This window comes from Chrysemys picta, chromosome 6, assembly GCF_011386835.1.
Source record: "Chrysemys picta bellii isolate R12L10 chromosome 6, ASM1138683v2, whole genome shotgun sequence".
NCBI classification, from domain to species: Eukaryota; Metazoa; Chordata; order Testudines; family Emydidae; genus Chrysemys; species Chrysemys picta.
In genome coordinates, this window is record NC_088796.1 from 87019460 (window position 1) to 87031646 (window position 12187).

General features: G+C 42.2%; 1 protein-coding gene across 20 annotated transcripts in view; it reads left to right on the forward strand.

Annotated features, from left to right (window-relative positions):
* Positions 1 to 1283: 1283 nt before the first annotated feature.
* CDC14B (cell division cycle 14B) overlaps positions 1284 to 12187 on the forward strand; it is a 73748-nt gene continuing 62844 nt past the window's right edge. For 19 of the 20 annotated variants that reach the window (XR_010602297.1, XR_010602296.1, XR_010602299.1 and 16 more), the window contains exon 1: positions 1284 to 1575. Coding sequence is in view for 13 of the 20 variants with exons in the window: in XM_065599372.1 (XP_065455444.1) it covers positions 1428 to 1575 (148 nt within the window). In the remaining 7 variants the exon portion in view is untranslated. The remainder of the gene's footprint in view (positions 1576 to 12187) is intronic. The other variant, XM_065599385.1, reaches the window with a different exon arrangement.

The following is a 12187-nucleotide window of genomic DNA, read 5'->3' on the forward strand; positions in this document are numbered from 1 at the left end:
CCAAATGGCGCCCCAAGCGAGAAGCGTCTTCGTTGCCCCCCTCCATTTGTTATACTTTTGAATAATGTACAGCACCTTGAGCCCAGCCCCCCTCAAGCCCAGCACCCACACGGTTGAATGGGTTGCCAGCCCCTAAATCCAGCCCTGGTAAAATGTGTGTGTGGCATGTTGGGCTTGAATGGGTGTGCATATGGGACAGTATAGAGAGACTGAATAGGTGTGGGGGGATATCTGTTTATGAAGTCACAAGTATGTGGTGCTGGAACAATCTGTATAGCGGCAGGGGTACTGAGAGCCATTGAACCAAACTGTAAACCCCATATATGATGGAAACTACTTCAAGCCAATTCCAGAACCCCTAGTTCCAGCACCTGTGAAGACATGTGAGAGATATGTGAAGTTATATTTTATATAGGGCAGGGCATATCTGAAGTGTATGTAGGCTTGTATGGGGGTGGGAGGAATAGATGTATGGGTGTACATGGATGTTGTATATGCAATGGTTTAAGGAAAGGGTGTATTTCAGTGTGTACTGTGATGTTTATATGTGTAAGCGATAGGGTGATTATATGTCCTGTTTTGGCTGGGACAGTCCCTTTTTTAAGCCCTGTCCTGGCTATCCTGACTTTTTTTGGCAAAAGTGGGCATTTGTCCGGTTTGTTCTTGCCAACTTGATCAGTTGGCAAGAGCAAACAGGACAAATGCCCACTATTGTCAAAAAGTGGGGTGCAGAGGAACGAGCAGGAGGGTGAGCGGAGATGCCAGCCTCCCCCACCCCCCCGGAGGCCGGGAGGAGGCAGGGCTTATGCGGAGAGCAGGTAGGGCTTGAGCGAGCAGCGATGCCAGCCCCAGCCTTTGGGAAATATGGTCACCCCAATAAGGGAGCATAAGGTGGTGCATAGTGGTCTGTGTGGGGATATATGAAGGTGAAGGAACTTTTGATTATGTGCGTATGGTGCTTTGGAGCCTCTGGGCAGCCCGATAACAGAAATAATATAGACCAACATGTAGGGGTGTTTGTGTGTGCATGTTTGTGTAGAAAGGCGAAGAGGCACACAGCAGGGTGTGTCCGTGCAGGAGGCAGGTGCATGGAGCCATATGGACACGGTGGATGCAGGCACATGGGAAGGTCACACAGCCCTTTGCCCCTAGCATACCCCTAATGAGCATTTACCACTATGACGTCACTTTACCCGACGCGAGCTGGTCACGGTGACGTCACGTCCCGCCCACCCAATCAGACGCGCAGGGAGGGGGCGCGGAGCCCCCCCCCGCTGCGGGGAGGTGGCCGAGAAGCGTCAGCCGCTGCCGTTGCTGGCTCGGGGCCCTCCCCTCAGGCAGCCCGAGCCCCGGCCCGGGGGAGCGGCTCAGCGCGGCGGGGATGAGCCCGGCTGCCTCGCACCCCCCGTAACGGCGCCGCCGCCACCATGAAGCGGAAGAACTGGGCCGGGGTCCGGCGACACTCGGCCCCGGCGCCGCCGGCCGTGAAGAAAACTCGGAGCGCGGCGGCTGCAGCTGCGGGGGTGGAAGAGGAACCGCCCTCGTCCGGGCCGGAGAGCTGCATGGAAATCACCGGTGAGCGGGGGCGCCGGGGGCGGGAGGCACCTGCGCCCAGCTTGCCTTGCCGGTGCAGGCATCACTGGCGCCGCGTGTGCGATGGGCAGCGGTAGCGTCAGTCCGGGGGCAGCAGCGGGGTCTGTGTGGCGGGATTTACGGAACTTGCTCGTCCCGCTCCACTGGAGGGAAGGCACCAGCCAGCTCTTCCCTCTCACCAGGCTTCAAAATAATGGGTCAGAGCAAAACCCTTCTCGCTGCGTCCACTTGCCTCTCGCAGCAGCCTCCGCCCCCGCCGGGTTTCGCTGGGCACGTTACAAGTTGTTGTCAAACTTTGTGGGAGCCGCCACGTCGTGTGACAACTTCCATGGGTTTTGTTTTAAACGCTAGCCCCAGAGCGGAGGGGGCTTGGCTGGTGGTTCACGGGTCTCCCTGAAAGCGCAGAGAAAATATGTAGGTCTCCCGTGGCCTGAAATGCCTCTGCAGAGTGTTTGCCGTTTAAAAACCATTAGCAGAATGCGTTAAACATGCATAGGAGTGGTCTACTCCTCCTGTCTTGCAGTACTCACTTTAATTTTGGGCTTAACAAAGAGTCAGGTGTAAAATATTCTGCGTGAAATTCCTGGTTTTGCTTTTCCTGAGTCCTAAATGAAAGGAGTGCCTGCAAGAAAAGGAAGCCTTCTCTTTCATCTCCTGCTTCTTGCTTCTGCTTTTCTTCTTCCCCTTCCCACCCTCCTCTCTTGTTCCTCAGGGCAGCTTCCAGTACAGGGAAACAATGCTTTGTTGTCTTTTGCCGACTCACTTAATAAATGCTTGTCGGACTGGCTGTTGTGGATACAGTAATTGTTTTGCACAAATTTCAATTTTAGATGTTTTTACCATAGCAGAAAAAATGCAGACAAATTTAGCATTCTTATCCACATCACAGAAGTCCAGAAAGGACTACTTTTAAAGGGCGGCACTAGAAAACAGCTGTCTTGCACTATTTTACAGTACTGATGGAAAAGAAGAATGGAAATATAGTTCAACCTGTCAACCCTCTTAGTCTTCTGTGTGAACATATGGTGTGGTCTGTGATATACAGGAAGTCAGATTAGAACAGTGATTCTCAAACTTTTTGTAGTAGCAACTCCTTTCAGACAGCAAGCCTCTGAGTGCGACCCTCCCTTTATAAATTAAAACACTTTTTTTATATATTTAATGCTATTTTAAATGCTAAATTTATAACCAAATTGTTTAAAATAAATCTAACTTTTCTCACCACTTTTAAATTAAAGTTTAAAACACATTTTTTATCAAATTATTATGAGCAGAAAAGGTTTTTTTTTTTTTAAATAGTTACTATTTAATACTGGGAGTGGGGTGCAAAGAAACTTTGTCAGTATCACTTGTCACAGCAGACTTAGCACCCCACTGCCACCCATACTTCTGAGCTGCTCTGCCTTCAGAGCTGGGAGGCTGTGAAAAATTATATTAACAAACATACAAATATCATTTTCTACAGCAGACTTACTAGTGCTCTGTGTTTTCCCCCTAAGGCAGTGGTGGGCAACCTGCGGCTCGCAGGCTGCACACTACCTGTCAGGGTAATCTGCTGGCAGGCCACGAGACAGTGTTTACATTGACCGTCCGCAGGCACAGCCGCCCACACCTCCCAGTGGCCGCAGTTCGCCGTTCCCGGCCAATGGGAGCTGCGGGAAGTGGCAGCCAGCACATCCCTGTGGCTCATGCCGCTTCCTGCAGCTCCCATTGGCCAGGAATGGGGAACTGCGGCCACTGAGAGCTGCGGGGTGGCCGTGCCTGTGGACGGTCAATGTACATACTGTCCCACGACCCGCCAGTGGATTACCCTGACAGGACCGCAGGTTGCCCACCACTGCTCTAAGGTGTGCGCCTCTGCAGCTGCACAAGAAAGCATCAAGAGCGGCGCACCTAATTAGTGGAGCGGGACAGGTGCGCAGCCACGGGTAGGCCTGTACCCCTGGAGAGGATGTGTAAGGTGAGGTGGGGGGGAATAGAGGGTGGGTGGGGACAGTAGTGGATGGGAAGCTTGGGGCATGCAGGGCTAGGGCTGGGTTATACAGAAGGGTAACAGGATTTGGTGCCTTGACATGTTCAATACATCTAGATGCATAGGAAAAGATTCAATGTTTTCCTATTCAATTACTGACAAAGCCATGATCTGATTCTCTAGCAGAAAGTATTATAATATAATCTTGCAAATTAGAAAACGGGCTTTTACAATTCACATGCTAAATGGCAGTTATCTACATAGCTCTTGTAACAGAAATGATACAAGGCCCTGTATTACTTTTTAGCAAAAATTAAAAGATATTATATAGATTAGTGAGAATGAATACATAGCAAGGTCAACTTCAGATGCAGCTTCAGCAACCCTTTTAGTAGAAGGGTACAGAAAGCTGCTTAAGTATGACCAGCAATTTAGGTTTTTTGTTTGTATTGGTGGCGCACATCTGCACATTATCTCAATATTGGTGCTGGACATAACAAAATTCATTCCGCGCGTGGATGAAAAAAATTAGAGGGAACATTTCTAGTGTCCCATTTCCACCCTTACTTCTGGGCTGCTGCTGGTCGCAGGCGTTGCATTCAGAGCTGAGTCACCGGAGAGTGGCAGCTGCTGGCCAGGCTCCCAGCTCTGAAGGCAGCATCACTGCCAGCAGCAGCACAGAACTGCAGAAGCTGTGGCAGTGCCATACCATGCCACTCCTGTTTCTGCCTAAAGTTTGACCTTTGTGCTGGGATGGGGGCTAAGGCAAATTTTAGGGTGGCTATAGCCCTTGCAAACCCCCCTAGAGCTGCCCCGCCTGGGTGTCTAACTGTTAAATTATAATTTTTGTTTTTGCTGATCCTAGTGTTCTGATTGGTTTGCAGTTTAATGCAGCTCTTCAACTGCTGAACAGGCAAGCCCTCTAATGTTGTCTCGGCCCCACTTTTTAGTCACAAGCCAACAAAGCTGCTTGCATGATACTACAATCCCCAGAGTCCAATTTCCTTAAAGTGGTGAAAATACAAATATATATTTTGTTTAGGATCAATGATTGTTGCATTATATGTTTACGATACTTTTTGAAGTAAATACACTACATTGCAATGGAAAGGTGTGTAATTTTCTTTAATGCTAGATTTAAATTATATATTTTATAGAAGTTGCTCTCTGTTTCATGCAGGTACGTGTGACCCCCGTGTAATAACCTTGCCATGCTGTGAGAGGTTGCGTTGTAATTGCCAATTTGAGAACCCCTGGACTAGATGATCTGGTGGTCCCTTCTGGCCTTAAACTCTATAACTCTGTATGTTTTAAAAATTGATATTTGGTCTTTGGAAAAGAATTAAAATCATGCTTTTTTCATAAAACAACCTAGTTCTTTGTCTGCCCTTAATCTCATGCTCTCTGCCTTACCAAAGAAAATGGTGGGTAAACCCCAGGCTCCATTCCTCTAGGCAGCTCTGCACAAACTGTTCAACCTGCACAGAGCCTCAGTGACTTCAGTTGTGCTTTGTTTTGGCAAAGGAGTCTGCCTCTGTGGAGCAGCATGCAGGATTTGGGTTGCTCTTTTCTAGTTTAAAGGGATGTTTGAACTCTAGTTAGTTTAAATTTTTTTTAATACAGTTGGGTATTGTAGCTGCCCTTCAGTCTCCTTGCCAACTTTTCAGAATGATATGATTTATTTAAAAAACAAATACAAAACCCTTTCCTCTTCCTGTGTGAAAGACCCATGCAAATAGGAAACTGTCTATAGAAGAGAGTGAAACTGAGAATATACACAAAGTAAACAAACTGGAAAAAAAAATTTCTGTTACAGTGATGTGTAGGTTTCAGAGTAGCAGCCGTGTTAGTTAGTGATGTGTAGGTGGTACCTGTAACAATAGCTGGTTTAAAAAAACAGATTGAAGTGGGTTTTTTTCCCCAATTAGTTGACGCTTTCCTTTAAATTAAAACAAAGCTAGAAATGACATATCAAGGTTCACACAATTTTATTATGGAAAAACATATAACATTTTGGGGACAGGGCCTGGTGGACTGAGTATATAAACTCAAACTGTGCCAGACTCCCATTTTAAAACAAACCAAACAAATGGTGTTGTAAAGGAAAGTAATCCAAAATAGTCCAATCTAAAATAAAAATATTGTTAGGTCTTGTGTACACAAGGAAATTTACTGATACAAATACACCTCTGTAGTTACACTGGTATAACTCCCTGTGTGGACACTTGTATTCCAGAATACTAGTGTCTTTTTCCCCAGCGTTTTTTATATTGCCTCCAAAGTGACAAAAACTTAATTGGAAAACGCACTTTAATTCTGGAATAATAGTGTCCACACAGGGAGTTTTAGCATAATAGTTCTGCTGGTAAATTCCCCATGTAGACAACTGTTAGCAACTAGACAACTAGCATTCCTACCATTTCACATGGCATCACAATGCACAACCCTTAGTTCATCTAATTAAAGACACAAAAGACGTAAAGCCCCAATCCTGCAAATACACACACTGGTAAATGGGACTCTGTCCAGGCTAACAAATATGCTCTAAAGCATCTATTTGGAAAATCAGTGCCAAAATACTTGTGCACATTGTATGTTGCCTTCTCCTTCTCTCCTAATGCAACAGCTTTAAACAAATCTAAATATTTTAAAATCCTTGTAATCTGGGGGTGTAACAAATGATGGTGGTCTGATGTCGCATGCACGGATTACAAATTCTGTTGTGCATTATGTTTGGGTGTTTAATACTACAATCTACTTTTTGTCAGTATAAGCTTCAGTAAGTATTCTTTTAAAAAATTATTTCTCATACTCAGTTTTGCTTTTTTTCCTTAACTCTCTCCATGGCAGTCCTACCATCTTTTGAGATGTTTTACTCTGGTGGTGTAAAAAAAGGCACTGGCTGGGAAAACACTGCAGATTTTCCCATATTCCTGTGAATGCATGGTAGGTACATGCCACATTCCTGGAATAATATCAGGCATGTAGGAAAATGATTGACTAAAGAATACAATTCCTTAAAGTTTCTGTTGTGCTATATTACAGTGGATTTCAAATTTCATCATTTTATTTCTTCAACTAATGCATGACACTCAGATAATGTGAATTTTATTAGCCAAAACTGAACAAACTCATCTCCACTTATTAGATATAATCTCCCATGTCTTTCAAAATGATAGCTATATACAATGCAAAGAAATTGTAGAGGTTTTATTTAAGATGGGAAGGCAGTTTTTGATTTCCTATCTTTGGTATGTATGTTCTGTACAGTTCTCTAACTTTACCTGAGAAATAAGATTCTAAAGCATGTTGTGTTGCATTGTAACCTTCCTACAAAATTATTTAGACTTTTGGCAATAATTGCAATTTGCAAAATGACTGTAATACTTTGGAGTAGGGCTGTCGAACAATTTCAGAAATTAATTGTGATTAATCATGCTGTTAATAATAGAATACCATTTATTTAAATATTTTTGGATGTTTTCTACATTTTCAAAAATATTGATTTCAGTTACAACACAGAATACAAAGTGTACAGTGCTCACTTTATTTATTTTTGATTACAAATATTTGCTCTGTAAAAAACAAAAGAAATAGTATTTTTCAGTTCACCGCATTATGAATTCTACATTTGTAAGTTCAGCTTTCATGATAAAGAAATTGCACTACTGTACTTGTAGTTGAACTTACAAATGTAGAATTATGTAGAATAAAAAAAAACTGCATTCAAAAATAAAATCATCCCCCGCATCCCCCACACCTCCTAGCCTTCTGCCCTGACCTCGAGTCCCCCCCAACATCCAGCCTTCTGCCCTGCACCTCCACACACACCTCTGCCCTGACCTCCCCCCAAAACCCAGCCTTCTGCCCTGCACCTCCACACACACCCCAGCCCTCTGCCCTGACCTCCCCCCAAAACGCAGCCTTCTGCCCTGCACCTCCCCATACCCCCCCAGCCTTCTGCCCTGCACCTCCACACACACCCCAGCCCTCTGCCCTGACCTCCCCCAACACCCAGCCTTCTGCCCTGCACCGCCACACCCGCCAGCCTTCTGCCCTGACCCCTGAATCCTCCCACACCCCCAGCCTTCTGCCCTCAACCCCCCACATCCCCTCTGCCCTGACCTCTGAACCCCCCCCACACACCCAGCCTTCTGCCCTGCACCCTCTGCCCTGACCTTTGAACCCGCCCTCCAGGTCTGGAGTCCCGGCTGCCGGCCTTGCCAGCCGGCGTCCCGGCCACAGGCCCTGCTCAGCCCGCTGCAGGCCTAGGTGAACAGAATCCCAGGCTGGAAGCGGGCTGAGCAGGCTGGCGGTGTAAGATCAGCATTTTAATTTAATTTTAAATGAAGCTTCTTAAACATTTTGAAAACCTTGCTTACTTTACATACGACAATAGTATAGTTATATAATATAGATTTAGAGAGAGACACCTTCTAAAAAACATTAACATGTATTACCGGCACGCGAAACCTTAAATTAAAGTGAATAAATGAAGACTCGGCACACCACTTGTGAAAGGTTGCCTACCCCGGCTTTAGAGCCTACAAGTCAGCTCAGTCCTACTTCAGCCAATCATTCAGACGAGTTTGGTTACTATTTGCAGGAGATAATGCTGCCTGCTTCTTGTTAATAATATCACCTGAAAGTGAGAACAGGCGTTCACATGGCACTGTTGTAGCCGGTGACACAAGATATTTACGTGCCAGATGCACTAAAGATTCATATGTCCTTTCATGCTTCAGCCACCATTCCAGAGAACATGCGTCCATGCTGAAGATGGGTTCTGCTTGATAACAATCCAAAACAGAGCAGTCTGATGCATGTTCATTTTCATCATCTGAGTCAGATGCCACCTGCAGAACGTTGATTTTCTTTTGTGGTGGTTCGGGTTCTGTAGTTTCTGCGTCTGAGTATTGCTCTTTTAAGACTTCTGAAAGCATGCTCAACACCTCTTCCCTCTCGGATTTTGGAAGGCACTTCAGATTCTTAAACCTTGGGTCGAGTAGTGTAGAAATCTCACATTGGTATCTTCTTTGCATTTTGTCAAATCTGATATGAAAGTGTTTTTAAGAGAAACGTGCTGGGTCATCATCCGAGACTGCTATAACATGAAATATATGGCAGAATGTGGGTAAAACAGAACAAGAGACATACAATTGTCACCCAAGGAGTTCAGTCAGAAATTTAATTAACATATTATTTTTTTAACCAGCGTCATCAGCATGGAAGCATGTTCTCTGAGATGGTGACCGAAGCATGAAGATGCATACAAATGTTTAGCATATCTGGCACGTAAATACCTTGCGATGCCGGCTACAAAAGTGCCATGCGAACGCCTGTTCTCACTTTCAGTTGACATTGTAAATAAGAAGCAGGCAGCAGTATCTCCCGTAAATGTAAACAAACTTATTTGTCTTAGTGATTGGCTGAACAAGAAGTAGGACTGAGTGGACTTGTGGACTCTAAAGTTTTACATTGTTTTGTTTTTGAGTGGAGTTATGTAACAAAAAATCTACATTTGTAAATTACATTTTCACAATAAAGAGATTGCGCTACAGTACTTGTAGGAGGTGAATTGAAAAATATTTCTTTTGTTTATCGTTTTTATATTTTTATTACAAATATTGGCACTGTAAAGTGAGCACTGTACACTTTGTATTCTGTCTAATAGAAATCGATACATTTGAAAATGTAGAAAAACATCCAAAAATATTTAATAAATTTCAATTGGTATTCTATTGTTTAACAGTGTGATTAATTGCGATTATTTTTAATTGTGTGAGTTAACTGTGATTAATCGACAGCCCTGCTTTGGAATCCTTTTATTTAGGATGGTGTACAATTTTTTTTACATTGAGAAATTCATTTCTACAGAGAAGTACTGTAGGGTTTGCAATATGCTCATGCTTTAATTCTGACTCTTTTTACTTAAACTGTCACTTGGAATTTTAATGAAATATTCTGTTGGCTTAATATATGCCTTGATAATTTCTTTTTAAACAATGTAATTTACAATTCTGTCTTGATATTGTTGCATTATGGAGAAAACAGAATTTTCTGGAACAATAGGAACTTTTTTTTGTATTGAGATTTGTGTTTTTCAGACTGTTTGTAAACATTTTTCAGTGAGTTTTCATTATAAATCTCTCTCATTACAGGAGAAGTATGTAATCATTTATCAGCATGACCTAATTTTCTTATGACTCTTTCAAAATCTTCCTTGGTTTGAGAAACTGGTTAAGGCTTTTGTTGTCTAATCCAGTACTGAAAGCGTGGGAACTCTGTTCTTTCAGATTTACATGTCTACATTACATGGGAGCAGTAGAGAACAGGGACTATATATTATTTTAGGGAAAGTAGGGCCATGATTGTGGAACAGATATGATCAGTCTGGAAAAAAACCCTACTTATTTTCAAACAATGTCTTTAACTTTATATTTAATTTTAACCTGTGTCCTCATACTCTTGTTCAGAAAGTATGCTGATACTTGGTTTCTATCATGGTCACCAGTTTTATCATCTCTTGGCTTTGATTTCTGCAGTGATGAGTGAGTTCTTTATAATATGACTGATTGAAAAACTTCAGTTTTATGTACACCTCTACCCCGATATAACGTGACCTGATATAACACGAATTCGGATATAACGCGGCAAAGCAGCGCTCCGGCGGATCAAAGCAAGTTCGATATAATGCGGTTTCACCTATAATGCGGTAAGATTTTTTGGCTCCCAAGGACAGCGTTATATCGGGGTAGAGGTGTATATTACTTTGGCATCACATAGTGTTATACCTGTATGTTATCTATTGCATCTTTTTGATAACTGCTAGGTTTAGAAAGAATTGTTTGGATTCTCTGAACCTTTACTTTTAATAAATATTGTGTACATAACTCAGATCTATAAAACACTTACTACTAGTACAGCAAATTACTCTATGTTCTTTATTTGGCATATGCAGTGCAGTCAAGCCAACCCAAACCATTCTTATCAACAATATTCAAGGCATGAAGACCTCCAGGATAATATTCTTTATAATTCAGTATGAGCGAGACCATTTCATATTCAAATAATTTAAGGTTTGTTGAAGTCTGTAATATCTTTTTATATAAATGCAGTCTCTTATGCATTTATCTTCTGAGGGACTTGTTAACTGCCTTACCATCAAGTTCAAGAACTTACACTTGTTCTTTTGACAAAATGAATCTTCACTCTTCAGACACCAGAATAGTCTCTCTGATAAGAACGGGCATGTTTACTTGCTGTCTGATATTAAAGTGCTGCTGTGTATTAGCTGCCTTTTGAATTCAAAGTTCTGTCTATAAAGACTTTGACTTGCAGAGCCCTAGAGACATCAGGACTGTTGTGAGTGATGGAAAGGAGAATATTTTTAGGAGGTGCTATTCATTCCTTTTCCAGAATCAGGTAAATAAGATCATGAAGCTGAAGCTGCTGGTATCCTGCTGATACCCTGCATAGATATTTTCACAGCTCATTGCCTGCTTGTAGAGACAAGAAATACTTCCTTCTGTGAGGCAACCAGCCCTACTCTTCCATCCCTCTGACACAGGATTAGCAAGCTCCCCTTAGCTTCTGCTAGTGTAAAATTAAGCTTTGTTTTTCATCACTATAACTTTCTTTTCTATTGAAATGATGTATATGAAAAATAGTTTTCAAATTTGTTGTAAATAAAACAAAATGCATGGCTTTTAACTTTAAGATGCACAACTTTTATTTAAATAAGTGGAAGAAAACATAAGTCCTTCTCCTGCAATCCAGGACCCTTACAGAGCCCCACTGACTTAATTTCAGTTGTAATCATTTCATAGTGTATATAATAGTGCTGTTTAAAACTGTAACAGGTTAATACTTGGTTATCGTAAAACAGAGCCAGAAATGCTTTTGAGGCAACCTGAATAAAATAGTTCTGTTGAGTAGTTTCTCATCCTGCTCACACTGTCATTGAGGCCAAAATACTCAGCATTGTAGTGAAATAGCAATCTGAGTAGGCAAAAGTAAATAACCTAATTCTGTTCTGAAATTACTTCATTTTATATTCCTTTCTTAAATTTCCCAGTAGGGAATACCTTAAAAATATGGAGTTTATTTGCAGTTTTATTGCAGATCAGTTGTTGTGAGTACTGACAGCTTCTCTGGGTGATGGCATTTAATACACACAGGTTTTATTTTTAGGCTGATGTGTAAATTAAGAATATTAAGCTTGCATTTCTTAAATGTATTCAGCTGTTCTGAATATAGCAACAATTAAAATGATCCAAAGATAGCAATGAATAATAAAGGGGTAATAGCCATTTAATAGTCCATCCATATTGTTCACCCATAATCTGAATTCCATTAAACTGAGTAAGTGTGAAATGGGATTCAGATTTTGGATGAACAATGTACACGGACTATTAAGCTGCTCTTTCTACTTTATTTTGCACTACTATTAGATGATTTTAATTATTTGAAACGTAAAAATCTGTGGTTTAAACAAATCATTGAGTCCTTTTCTTGAATGGACATAAAGGGGAAAAGCTAAGCCAGCCAAATACTCTATTTTTTTATAGGTTGTCAGAAGCTGCTTACACTGTGTTCAGTAAGAAAAACAGCATTTTGTAA